The sequence below is a fragment of the Gopherus evgoodei genome, chromosome 1 (assembly GCF_007399415.2).
Source record: "Gopherus evgoodei ecotype Sinaloan lineage chromosome 1, rGopEvg1_v1.p, whole genome shotgun sequence".
In the NCBI taxonomy this organism is placed as follows: Eukaryota; Metazoa; Chordata; order Testudines; family Testudinidae; genus Gopherus; species Gopherus evgoodei.
The window spans coordinates 365,842,427-365,856,239 of NC_044322.1; the positions used below are offsets into that span (position 1 = coordinate 365,842,427).

Sequence of the window (13,813 nt, forward strand, 5' to 3'; positions counted from 1 at the left end):
AATTCAGGGGTCTTTTATTTTTGCCTGCATCAGTTTTTACTTCTCCCTGTTGAAGACAGGAGAATGGAAGAAGTTGACAAGTGATGTGATCCAATCTAGGAATTCCTATGTTCCTCTGAGCAGAAATACCCAATGAAGGTGCTTCTCCTCAGATGGTGTAATGGAGTGTCGCTCCATGAAAGTCAGTGCCCCTGAACCCTAGCTGAGAAGCTTGTCCTTAGTGTTTTGTTTGAAGAAAAGAAAAGTTTTCTCTTTATTCATCAGGAACTATTGTGGACTCACAAGCTTTGGATAATCAAAGAAATACCCTGTGGTACCAAACTCAGCTGGTTGGCATGCAGAGCTTAAATCCTCAAATTAAAGGAAGTGATTACCATCATATTAGCCATATTCTCTTTGGGAAATATCTAAAATGGACACAGAATCCCAGATAGCCAGAATAGAAATAGTGACACTTATTCTAGAAGGTGTTTATCAGACAAAGCCATTGAGAGAGAGACCAGTTGGGAGGGAAGTTTAGTGCGAGTTGACAAGAGGTGTAGGAAGAGGCTATAGAAAGAAATCCGTGGCCATGAACACAGAGACTTAGTCTACTCTTCCTTTCTCTCGTGGGCTACATCGAGCTTTGAAACCTTTCTTCCACAAGCCCTTGTACCTTCTCTTTCCTCTAGTCCCTGTTGTGTCTTTCAGCTTTACCTCCATCCCAGAAAGATGACTGTCTCCAGCCTGTGCTATCCAGAATGTGGGGTGGCCCGACCAAGTCCAGTTACTGGCACCTGCAACGAGCCGTGCGTTAGGCAGTGCCCTGACTCCGAAGTGCTGATCCGACCCTCACCTGTTGTCGTGACCCTCCCTGGACCAATTCTCAGCACTTTCCCTCAGTACAGTGGAGTCGGAGCTGTAGGAGCACCTCTGGTTGGAGCTGGTTTGGGGGGCTCATTGGGTAATGGGGGATTGTATGGCAATGGAGGCCTTTATGGAGGATCATATGGTTTAGGTGGGTATGGTGGTTACGGAGGATTGTACAGTTTAGGTGGATATGGTGGTCACGGAGGATTGTACGGTTTAGGTGGATATGGTGGTTACGGAGGATTGTACGGTTTAGGCGGATATGGTGGTTACGGAGGATTGTACGGTTTAGGCGGATATGGTGGTTACGGAGGATTGTACGGTTTAGGTGGATATGGTGGTTACGGCAGCCGTTCTGGTTATGGGGGATTATGTGGTTATGGGGGACTAGGTGGTTACCTGGGTGGTTATGGTTATGGGGGATTATGGGGTTCCGGGGTATCTTGCCATAGGTACCTCCGTGGAAACTTTGGGCCATGCTAACCCCAGCAGGAACATCCATGGAAGAAGGAAGAACCAGGAAATGAACAGCAAGATACAGATTCACCCCTGATCTTTTGGGCATGGCTTTCAGAAGTGCTGGGCAAAGAGGGCTCCAGCTGAACACAGTGGGAGCTGTGTGTGCTCATCACCTTGGGCTGACAGCCGTGCTGCATTTCTAATCTTACGCTTTAGGACTCTTTCTGCCAAGGCTTTCCCACCCAAGTGCTGATTCTCACTTTCACCTGTGGACTCGTTCTGAATTACAAACCGGTTGTTTACACAAACCCCACAGTTTAAAGGAAACAGGGGCCTTAAGACAGGCATCAGTTACATTTATTATTATTTTAAGTCTCTTGAGAGTGGGATGAAGGGACCTTGGTGTGAAGGAGAATTAGACCCCGTCTGTTCTATCCTTTCCACCAATACGTATCTGTAGCCTCTCGCTTTGACCTTCCCTGAGGCAAATGTTTAACTGAGAAGCTGCCTAGTCCTCTGCTTCTGTTTTGCTTTGTTTCTCTTCCCTCCGATTGAGGTAATAAAAATAACTTAAAATGATTGCAAAGGGGACTTGTTTGTCAACTTTTGCTGCTGCTGCTGCTGCAAAAAAAGGAGCATCTTGTGTGAAATAGAACCATTGAGGTGGGTGATCGGTAGCAATCCTTCTTGAAAAACTGAAAATACGTTCTTTCTGCTCTAGTTTTTTTCCTGTAACTGTGTACTGAAAATGTCACTCACATTAAAAACTCTGATGCATAACAATATTTGTCTTCTGGTTCTCCTTGTCCCTTCCTCCTTCTTTAAAAATTGCGCTCTACAAAATTCATCCCTGAAGAGCCAGCTGCATCAGGCACTTCTCGAATTGCAACATTGTGAAGCCCTGGAGTGATAGGAGAATTCAGCCCTTGAAGTAGTTTACAGCATTATGAGGGGCTTCCTTACTTGGGTGCAGTTCTGTGAGGGAAAACCGAACCACCCACCCGGCTCAAGGCCTAATAAGCAAAAGCTATTATATATAAGAGCTGTAGCTAGATTGTTTATCCGCACAGAGGGCATGCAGGGGCAGAAAGTTGTGATCAGGGATCCAAAAGAAGGAGCTAAAGTAGGGAAAGAGCAACCAGAGAGGAACAGAAGCCTCCAGTCATGCCAAATTGTGATAGGTGTTATTGTCTAGCAAGAGTTGGGTCTTAGAACGGTCAAACCGCAACTCAGACAATAACAGGAAAAAAACATCAATGGGAAAAGGAATTGATCAGCTTGCTTTTAATTAATAATAGATGCCAAAGAAGGCAATGATAGTATGTACTGAGCACACTATGTTTTGCGGTTTTAACCTTTAGAAGCTTGGTAAAATTTGTAAAGGGCACAGCAGTTTGTCTCTTGTGTGGGGCTATGCTGTCTCTCCCTGCATGCATGCTTGTATGAAATAAAGAAGCCTTGGGCTGTCTGATCTAAAAACAACCCTATGGTCTAATTTTCCACAACAATTTGGGGGCTCGTCTGGGATCCACAGACCACTTCCTCAGACCAGAGGACCGCAGGCAGTCTCCCACCAAACCCTGGGCCCAACTGAAAGGTAAGAGACCTTTTAAATCTCTGCTGCTGGGTTGTTGGTGGAGGACTGGTCTGTAGGCTCAAGGTCTGGGTGAGTTATAAGCTGGATCTGAAACTTTGTTGTTCACAGACAGGCTTGATGCCCTTTGGCTTGGTAGGCAATTGGGTAGAAAATTGGGGTAAAAGTTTTGGCCAAATCAGGAATAGGTTTTGTAAATATTAGGCAAAGGTAAAAGCGCTAGGTGAGCCCTAGAAGTAATGTGTTAGAAGTGGAAGTAGACCTGGGTCGTGCCTGGTTCGCCCTCGGAATGTGCTTTTTGGGTCCGGAGGGAAATCCTGATCGTCTGTGTGAGGTTCGGGAGTCCTGGTCTGCCAGGTTGGTCTGGGAAAACAGCCAGGGTGGCTGGTTTCGCCCCGATGGCTGTGTCAGGAATGTGCCTGTATGTGTGTGAAGGCCGTGCGGCCAGCATGAGTGACAGCTATGGGAAGATGCCCCGAGCCTCCTGACTGGGAGTGTCTCGAAAGCAAGCCTCACAACCGTGCTTGGAGTGATTGGTTGTGTCACGAGCATGGGATGAGGTCTCCTCTGCATGACAGGACAGGAGAGAGGCCTGCTCATGACTAGGTGTTAATGTATGTGACTCTGTCCATTTACCCTTTACCCTTGTGTCCTGGACTGACCCTGTGACGGAGTTCCTGTCCCCAGTTATCCACTTGGAACCTTGGGCTCCCTCCCCTGCTCAGAGAGAAGGATAGTCCCAGGAATCCACCCACCATCCCTGAGGTGTGAGAGTAGCCTACCCCGTTCTCTTGAAGATGGGCCGGTGCTCTTTGCCAGAAGGGGGTGTGCGGGGGCCGCACCTTTATGTCCAACCCTCGTGGTGTAACTGCTAAAATTAATTCAGTGTATGAGTGAGAGCTAAAGGGTCCCTTTCTTTTGTTTCCCCCCTGGAGCCATAAGCTCCCTCCCCAACTCAGAGAGAGAGGGAGCCCTGGGAAACCGCCCGCAGACTCGGAAGCAGCAGACGCACCGTTGGCTTGAAGGCTGGTGCTCTGGGCTGAAGGAAGGTGTGCGGGGACCACAGGCCTTTTCCTAGGCCTGCCCCCCATCAACCTCTTTCCCTGCAGGTCTGCTGTGGAGTCGGGACCTGTCCCTTTCCCCTGCCAAGGGTAGGCTAAAGAGGACATTGATGGTAGAATCGTGGCAATCCGAGTAAGTGTTCCTTGTGTGAAAAGCTTGAGTGAAAGTGAGCTGACGTGAGAATGGGGGCCAGAGGGTTGAAAGACATTCCGGTCCCACCTAAAGGCACGCCTGCTGCATATATGTATTCGAATTATGGCCAGTCAACATGTAGATACTTGCAGAAATGGAATTGGTATACTAGGGATGATCCGAAACTGCAGTTTCCCCTGGAAGGAAGCTTCGACCTTGACAAAGTTGTGCACCTACGGGGTGTGTTCCTTGTCAACGCCGTGCCCCAGGGACGGTTCCATGCGTACTTTGATTGGTATGCGGAGACAGGAAAATGGTGCCAGGAGTCTCACACGAGGAGCCTTAAGGACTCCCAGGAGAAGCTTAAGCACAAACTTAAGGAAACTCAGGAGAAATTGATTCTTGCCCAAAGCCTTTTGGGCCAGATTGTTGGTCAGAATAATCCCTCTCTTTATCCCTCGAGATCTCAGCAAAGGGCACCACTCCCTGAAAATATACCTTCAGCCACATCAGACGACCTTATTGATTTGTTTGTGGAGTGTAGACAGTGGCCCGCTCTCCCACCCTCATATCACTTTTCCAACCAGCGAGAGGTCTCTCCTTCCCAGGCCTCTCAATCTTTGTCCCATGACTCGTCCTCTCAGGGGTCTGCGGGCTCACAAACCTCCCCTATAATTTCTGCAGCCTCTGGGTCGTCAACCTCCACTCCAACTTCTCGAAATCAACTGCAGCTTGCGGAGCTGTCCCAGGAAGCCGATCAGATAATAGCTGACTTAGACATGGAGGACAAACTGTCCACACGGCGTCTGTCTAATCAATTTGCCATATTGAAAGATATTATGATGTCTCCCGATTATTTAAGGGCACCCTCTGCATGCTGCACCAGGCATCAGACCATCCTGAAGGAAACTGAGAGAGCCCTGATTGGAGGGGAGGAAAATGCCAGCTTCATTGGTCCTTTGAGGCAATTGCCAGGAGGCCAAGGAGACTTAGTAACTGTGCATGCTCTTTGGTCGCCGGGACACTTGTATAACTTGATTGATAAATTCCCGAAAATTAGGGAAGACCCAGTTAAATTCCAGGAACAATTGTGTATGGTTGTTCGGTGTTATAATCCATCATGAGTGGACATGGATCAGCTCCTACAAGCTATGTTGCCCAAAGAGACACTAGTCCATCTCTATGGGAAGGCCGAGTGGCCTGCAACCGATATGGACCTCACTCAAGACAGATTGGTCCAACTTAGGGACAATTTGATAAGAGAAATCCTCCCTGTGTGCCCTAAGAAAGCAGATTGGACAAAGATTAATGCTTGTGAACAAAATAAAGGTGAAAACCCCGCTGATTGTATGGAGAGCCTTAAACAAGTATTTGAAAGGCACTCAGGAATAGAGAATGCGGAACAAGCAGTAGTGGCTGCTTTTGTACAAGGTCTCCTCCCAAGTGTAAGTGAGGAATTAAGAATTGGAATAGTGGATTGGGAAGGAAAAGATTTGGAAGGGATTTTGGCAGCTGCTCAGCATTTTTACCGACAACAGGAGAAGAAAAAGGATGAGATGGAAACCAAATTAATGGCCCTTCAAATCCAAACTATGAAGGGGACATGTAGAAACTATCCCAAGCCTGGGGGAGGAAGGGGTCGGGGTAATTTGGGCCCTGAGCAGCCCTCACCCACTCCACGACCTGGGTCCTGCCACTGCTGTGGGCAGGAGGGTCACTGGAGATCTGAGTGCCCCTTCCGGCCCCGTTAGGTTGGTAGATATATGCAGGATCCAAAGCAACGGCAATTCCAGAATTACTGAGAAAACCCTCAGTTACAGCAACAGGGTTATTAGGAAAGCCAGGAGACAAGTAACGTTATCACCCCTCTTCTTCCTGTTGACCAATCAGCCCCACTGTCTTTTGTGTTATTAATGGAATTCCCACATCTTGTTTAATAGACACAGGAGCTTCCCGATCTACCCTTCGTGCACAGGAATTCCCACCCCTCCCCCTTTCCTCGGAAACTGTAAATGCTGTGGGGGTGAGCAATGCCCCCATCCCTCATCCTGTGTCTACACCCCTGTCTGTCTCTATTGGTCCTCTTTCTGACTATCATGCTTTCCTCCTTAGCCCGTGTTCCCCTGTTAACCTCTTAGGGAAGGATTTGCTGTGTAAATTGAATTGTACTATATATTGTACTCCTGAGGGGGTATATTTGGATGTGCCTGATCCTGCCCAGAACGAAGTTCTGGCAGTGTTACAGGAACCAACCCCAGTGGGAGACACTCACTCCAGCCCTGGATACAGCAGTACCCTTTGTCAAAACAGGCTGAGGAGGGAATCCGTCCTGTAATCACCTCCCTATTGGAGCAGGGGGTCATTGTACCGACAGTCAGTGAATGTAACTCCCCTATTTTACCCGTGCATAAACCCGGCAAGCAAACCTGACATTTTGTCCAGGATCTTCGAGCTGTTAACGCTACCATTCTCCCTACCTTTCCTGTTGTCCCTAATCCTGCTACTATCCTCTCTTGCACTCCCCCTACAGCGCAGTAATGTGGTTTAATGTGGTTGATTTATGTTCTGCATTCTTTTCTATTACCGTCCATAAAGTATCTGTTTGCCTTCACCTATCAGGGTCTCCAATATACATGGACCAGACTACCTCAAGGTTATACAGAGTCCCCTACAATTTTTTCTCAAATTTTAAAGAAAGACTTGGGTGATATCCAATTCCAAATGGGGTCCACATTACTCCAATATGTGGATGATTTATTGTTGGCCTCCGACTCTCTGGAAACGTCCAAGACTGATTCACTTATCTTGTTGCAGACTCTGGCACAGAAGGGCCATAAGGTCTCCAAGTCTAAATTGCAAATCTGTTTACCCAAGGTTTTCTACCTAGGGCACGATATTTCTGCGGGAGAAAGAGGTTTATCCTCCTCCTGAGTAGAGGCCATTCTCCAAATACCCAAACCACTCACAAAAAAACAGTTACGAGGATTCCTGGGCATGGCAGGCTACTGCTGCCAGTGGATCCTGGGATACTCGGCCCTTGCCCGTCCCTTATATGAAATGACCTTAGATAAGGTCCCAGACCCCATCCCTCGGACGCCAGAAGCTGATGAGGCTTTTACCCAGATTAAACAAGTTTTGGCCCAGGCACCAGCCCGGGGCCTCCCTGATTATAAAAAGACTTGTACTCTTTATTGTCCTGAAAAGGAAGGAGTGGCCCTGGGAGTCCTCACACAACTCCATGGGAGTATGCAAAGGCCAATTGCATACTACAGTTCGCCTCTGGACCCTGTTGCCGCTGGGCTCCCTCCTTGTCTTAGGTCTGTAGCTGCTGCAGCAGCACTTGTACAATCCTCTGCTAACTTGGTGCTGGGGAATCCCCTGTGTGTCGCCGCTCCCCATGCAGCAACTTCCCTGCTTACTAAGGTGAAAACCCAACACCTTTCCAACTCCAGACTTACCAAATAGGAAATGTTGCTTTTAAATGCTTCTAATGTTACATTGGCAAGGTGCCCTGTACTTAACCCTGCCTCTTTGCTGCCTGCGGCAGGGGATGGAGAGCCCCATGACTGTTTGGCAGTGACCGCGGAACTTTCCTCTCCCAGACTTGATTTGCAAGATGTTTCACTTCAAAACCCTGAGCTAATATTTTATGTAGATGGCTGGTGCCTCAGAAACCCCTTGGGCCAGCTTGTGGCTGGCTATGCAGTTTGTTCTCAGCACGCCCCCGTAGAAGCTCATTTTCTCCCAGAGGCCGGCTCCTCCCAGGTGGCTGTACTAGTCACCCTTACACGAGCTTGCTCTTTAGCTGCAGATAAGTCTGTCAATATATACACTGATTCTAGGTATGCCTTTGGAGAGGTCCATGACTATGGGCAGCTTTGGAAATACTGAGGGTTTCTTACCTCTGCCGGAACGCCAATTAGTAATGGCCCATATATTGATGCTCTCCTGTCTGCCCTTCAGCTCTCTTCTAAAATAGCTGTAGTTAAGTGTTCTGCTCACCAGAAACCTTATGATGATGTTACACAAGGAAATGCTATGGCAGACGCTGCTGCCAAACAGGCAGACCTTTCCGGGTTTCCGGCTCCACGTGAATATACTTCTCTTTACCTGCTGGTTCAGCATCAGTCACTCTCCCCAACTGCATCCCCTCATGACCTAGCACTAATGCAGAAATCAGCCTCTGAGAGGGAGAGGAACAGTTGGAAACAGAAGGGGTGTTCTTTACACCCTGAAGATGCCCTGTGGCGCTCGCCGGATGGTCACCTGATGGCGCCCCAGGCTTTACTGTACTACCTTGCTCGCGTGGCCCATGGTTTGGCTCACATGAGCAAAGGAGGGATGATTGCATCAGTCTTGCGACACTGGTATGCTCCAAATTTTTCGCTCATAGCCCAGCAATATTGCAATTCTTGCCCTATCTGCTTGGCACATAATAGTGGCAAGCCAGTCCACACTAAACCAGCAGCACACTTCGCTCCATGGGGTCCCTTTGCAAATATCCAGATTGATTTTATTAACATGCCAAAATGTTGCTCATATGAATATGTGCTAGGATGCGTCTGTATGTTCACTGGATGGATAGAGGCCTACCCTTGCGCAAAGGCCGACTCCATCACAGTAGCGAAGAAGCTGCTTAAGGATTTTATTCCCCGATTCGGTCCCCCTGTTTCCATAAACAGTGACCGAGGCACCATTTTACTGGTCAAGTTATGCAGCAGATCTGCAAAGCTCTTAATATTGAGCAACATTTGCACTGTGCTCACCACCCCCAGAGCACAGGGGCGATGGAACAGAAAAATGGGGAACTTAAAAATAAACTGGCTAAACTCTGTGAGGAAACCAATTTGAAATGGCCGGATGCCTTACCCCTGACCCCGATGCAGATGAGGAATACACCTGCACGCAAACATGGCCTATCCCCATGTGAGATGCTTATAGCCTGGCCTATGCGAATGCCAGTCTCCTCGCCTCCACTTCCCCATCAATTGGATTTGCATTTGAATGATGAAGCAGTTTTAGATTATTGCAGGACATTAATCCATCATGTTTGGTTTGTTCACTCACAGGTGCAGAGCGCCCTGCCGGAGCCTGCAGATACAGCCTGCCATCCCCTAGAGCCAGGAGACTGGGTCTATCTTAAAGTGCATCAAAGAAAGTCCTGCCTGGAACCTCACTGGAAAGGTCCCTACCAGGTTCTGTTGACTACCCACACAGCAGTTAAATGTGAAGGGCTTACCAACTGGGTACACGCCTTGCATTGTAAAAAGACCTCACCACCCTTGGACCATACTGCCTTACCCATTCTCTCCAAGGGTCAGGACCAGAGTGCTCAGCAAGATTCTTGCTTTTCTGAGCTTCCCGTAGGTCCTGAAAAGGAGCTGAGATACAATCTCAGAAAGAGGAAGTAAGACTGAGTGGGCAAAACAACAAAAGCAATTCTGACCAACCCCTCAGCTAGAATGAGGGAATCGGCCATGGTGCGAAAGTGGTTTATGCCCTCAATCTGGTTTGTGTGTGTAACCATGTTCTTATTATTACTGTTAAATTTTCACGATACTTATACGTTCTTTTGGAAACCCAAGATGGTTGGCATCATCGCAACCGAATCTTCTCTTGCGACTGAGGCACATACCAGGGTGCCTTTGGATCTCCCCTTGCAAGGAGCAAGACCACTGCCATTTCAAAAAGAAAGAGGAAACGTCCACTCAGTGGCAAATTCGAAAGGACCAACATTTCTGACTACTAAGGACATTGAAAATTGGCCATAGTATAAAAGACAAAACATTGTTACCTGGCAAGGAGGGACTTGTGGGATGTTCTCCTGGGAATGTGGCACTGAGTGTGTCTTGGAGTTTATTCCACGAGCTGTGACCTGTCACTATGGGCAAGTGCCATCTGCTTGTACTACTCTCCCTGACCGGCTTCCTGATAGTGAGTATCACAAGATGCTTAACCCTACTAACCCCCCAGTCCCTGCCACAATCACTACCACTATTCCTGCCACCATCCCCACAGTTTACTCAAACCTGAATAGGGTTGAGAGCTCTAGTATAACCTATTGGCCTAGACCTTCCCACTGCAGCTATTTATTAGAGTATTGTTCAAGGCTGTTTTTCTCAACCGATAACGCCTCTTATGAGCAGGTGATTGAGTGGACAGACCTTGGGTTGGTAACTCTACTGGTCCTTAATATTACTACCAGTCTGCCTGAAAAAACAATCTTTGAGATAGACAAGTTTAAAGAGGATAAAGATATGATGCTAGTACCTGGAATTTGTCGTACCATCACAGGAAAGTGTTCCTCATGTTACATGACTACCCATTTGGTTTATAATCAAACGAATCCCACTTACAAAACTTGCCTGACCGAAGGGCAGTTTTCCTGCCAATTAGATCTCCCCAGAGCAAGAAATGTCACCTGCACCTTAATACAGTTTTCCCCTCCCGATCCCACTAACACTAAAACCCCTCACCCCTCTTTTCAAAGAAGTATCCAAGTATATGGCCAACAGCTGTGGTATGATCCCTCCAGAAGAAGGGACCCTGAGAATTTTAGATGGACCATACTCAAAGCTGTCCTGGGAACTGTAAAGTTTACACTGCCTTTATCAGATTTTCAGATCACAACCTCGTACCCCAATTGTTCTCCGGGAGCGGCCCTTAGATTAACACAGCAGCAAGCCTGGATGGTATCACATGGGCGCCGGAGGAGAGATCTGTCCAGAGCCTCATTGGATGGAGCAAATAGTGCTGCATCAGTTTGGAATATTTACAAAAATACACAACATGATGAAAGATTAGGCCAATTGGAAAAAGCAGCTGGTTTTATTACGGGGGCGCAGATGAGCCAGGTACAGGCTGGAGTGGGCGAATTGCATGTTGTCTCCACCCTTAGTGCCTTGACCCAAGACTTGCTGAAAAAGATGGTCTTAAGTATCGCTGAGGCTGGAAAGGTGTTGCAGTGGGATCAGGCCTGTTCTGAGGTGCAGGATTTTTTGAATGTCCAGCTAATGGCCATTTGGAGTGATCTTGAGCACCAGGCTTGGCCTACTGCCCTTACAAATGTTTCAGGCATACCATCTGAGCTGTGGCCCTGGAAACACACTTGGAAATTTTCTGGAGGGAAATGTTGGTGCTCACAGTGCTCCTTCCAGGCCTATGGGCCAGTGAAAGGAGTGTGGGCCCCCGCATATTGAATCCTCCCAGATCCTTGCGGGGGTTGTATGTGGGATTGGGTAATCCACCGGGACATGTGGGAAGTAAGGCCGCCCAACATGTCCAACATGTGGTTCTTGATTGGTGCACCTGGAATAACACCAGACATATGGATAGGATTAGGAAACCAGCGGACCTTCTGGCCGCTGGAACCCCCCAACTCCAGTGTATGCAAAAACTTAAACGAGGTGAAATTGTCACTGTTAATGACCACATTTGCTGGGAGGGGGATGGACAAATAACCATAGTAGAACAACCAATTGCTCAGGCCAGTGATGGCTGTGTTAGTGTTAACAATGGCATTGGACGAGATGTGCTCTTCAATCTCACCACTGCTCATGGGCACCACACCATCTATTGGCCAGCTGATAAAACCATACAGGTAGCCTTCCGTTATCAGATACCTTTTAATTGGACCATGCTTGTACCTGATCAATTCCATGATTTGCTCTCCTTATTACCAGAGATCTGACAAATCTCTGGATTGCAGGGGCAAATTTATCAGCTCCAAAATATATTTCAAATCCAAAAACATGCCTTTCAGACAGCCTATATAGTCTCAACCTTATCTACTAGGTTTGATACTCTATGCTTTGTAATTAAAACCCTTCAACAATCCCCTCCCCACCGCTTGATTGTATGGGGGTTAATAGGGATCCTCTTATTACTTGGAATGGGATGTTGTTATTGCTGCGGTAGGAAATGCTCTCCCCGCTATACACCTACCTTGAAAGTGGCCCCAAAACGAGTGACCCTGATCCCTCTCAAAGAGTTAGATTACAAGTTCCCAAGATCACACACATATGAGGATCTGGCCCTCGAGGAGGAGGGACAGGCAACACTTAAGGAAATTGATAACCTAATGAATATCGAAGTTTGAGTTGAAATGATGCTAGTATGCATCAAAGGAGGGAAATGTCAGGGAAAAACGAACCCCCCACCAGGCTCGAGGCCTAATAAGCAAAAGCTATTATATATAAGAGCTGTAGCAAGAGCTGTAGCTAGATTGTTTATCTGCACAGAGGGCATGCAGGGGCAGAAAGTTGTGATCAGGGACTCAAAAGAAGGAACTAAAGTAGGGAAAGAGGAACCAGAGAGGAACAGAAGCCTCCAGTCATGCCAAATTGTGATAGGTGTTATTGTCTAGCCGAAACCGCAAGAGTGGGGTCTTAGAACGGTCAAATAACAACTCAGAAAATAACAGGAAAAAAACATCAATGGGAAAAGGAATTGATCAGCTTGCTTTTAATTAATAATAGATGCCAAAGAAGGCAATAATAGTATGTACCGAGCACACTATGTTTTGCAGTTTTAACCTTTAGAAGCTTGGTAAAATTTGTAAAGGGCACAGCAGTTTGTCTCTTGCGTGGGGCTATGCTGTCTCTCCCTGTATGCATGCTTGTATGGAATAAAGAAGTCTCGGGCTATCTGATCTAAAAACAACTGTGTGGTCTAATTTTCCACAACAGTTCCATCTTGCATTACCTGCTCTAACCAAGTGAAGTTAACTCTGGCCCGAACACCTTGAATGGCAGAGCAACTCTCAGGACAAGATGCCTTTGCTTCTAGAGTGCTTTGAAAGTTTGGTTCTTCACTGGAGAGCTTTTCCCAACATGCACTACACAAATCCCCCTCCCTGTTCTATGGAGCTTCCCTTCCCCAGGGTTTGGAGGTTTCAACAGGGATTATTCATACAGATGCATGCTGGGAAAATTTTACTAACCTGACCATTTGATATGGATACTTTATCTGGAATCATCAGACCAAACCAAATATCATTTCCATCACTACCTCTCCTCCTGGTGCTACGGATGAAGGTTTAAACCAATGTATCTCTGGCATGTCATTTGAGAGCATTTCCAGTAAAAAAACTCTCCAACAGAGACTCTGCTGAAACATCACTATAGAGTCAGCAGCCCTTTTTTAGAATAATCCTCCTTTATCCAGGACACTCTTTTCTTCTCCTCTAATGGAACCTCCAGTGACATGTAGCACGTAGCATACAGTTAGGAAGCAGTCTTTAAGACAACTAAGTGAGAGAGGTAAATTCAAGCACCTCTGCTCCCTGACACCAACTTTGCACTCACTTTGCAATGCTGGAGATGATCTGAAAAGATTTAGGGCAGCTTCACATTGAGATTTTGGATTTCATTGCATTTTCTTCTGACTCTTTGCCCGCACGTGTTCATCTACTGGCCAACGGAAATGCCCACTCCTTGGTGAAATGACATGACCAAAAGTTGATTTCACAAGGATGTTGCAAACACAACTGACTGTGTCAATTCTACCCCCCCTAGTTCCACCCTTATAGAAAAACTGCACTACACCAAAGGCATCTGCAGGAGTCATGAAAGACAATGAAGCAAAGAATTAAGGAATCAGTTTGCGGGCTGCTAGAAGATAATAAGGTGATGAGTAACAACATGGATATAGGAAAAACAAAATCTGTCAAAACAGCCTCATAGATTTCTTTTACTGGATAACAAGCCTTGTGGATAG

At 47.0% G+C, this 13,813-nt stretch overlaps 1 protein-coding gene across 1 annotated transcript; it reads left to right on the forward strand.

Annotated features, from left to right (window-relative positions):
• Positions 1–711: 711 nt before the first annotated feature.
• Positions 712–1,332, forward strand: LOC115635369 (claw keratin-like). Its single transcript, XM_030534002.1, has 2 exons — positions 712–997; positions 1,070–1,332. Exons 1-2 carry the CDS (start codon positions 712–714, stop codon positions 1,330–1,332), a joined length of 549 nt encoding a protein of 182 aa, XP_030389862.1.
• Positions 1,333–13,813: the final 12,481 nt, after the last annotated feature.

What these genes read in the sequence shown, in the direction of transcription:
- LOC115635369 (XM_030534002.1), top strand. Translation starts at nt 712, where the DNA reads ATGACTGTCTCCAGCCTGTGCTATCCAGAATGTGGGGTGGCCCGACCA. An exon ending in TGGAGGATCATATGGTTTAG is followed by an intron (nt 998 to 1,069) that starts GTGGGTATGGTG and finishes TGTACGGTTTAG; the next exon opens with GTGGATATGGTGGTTACGGA.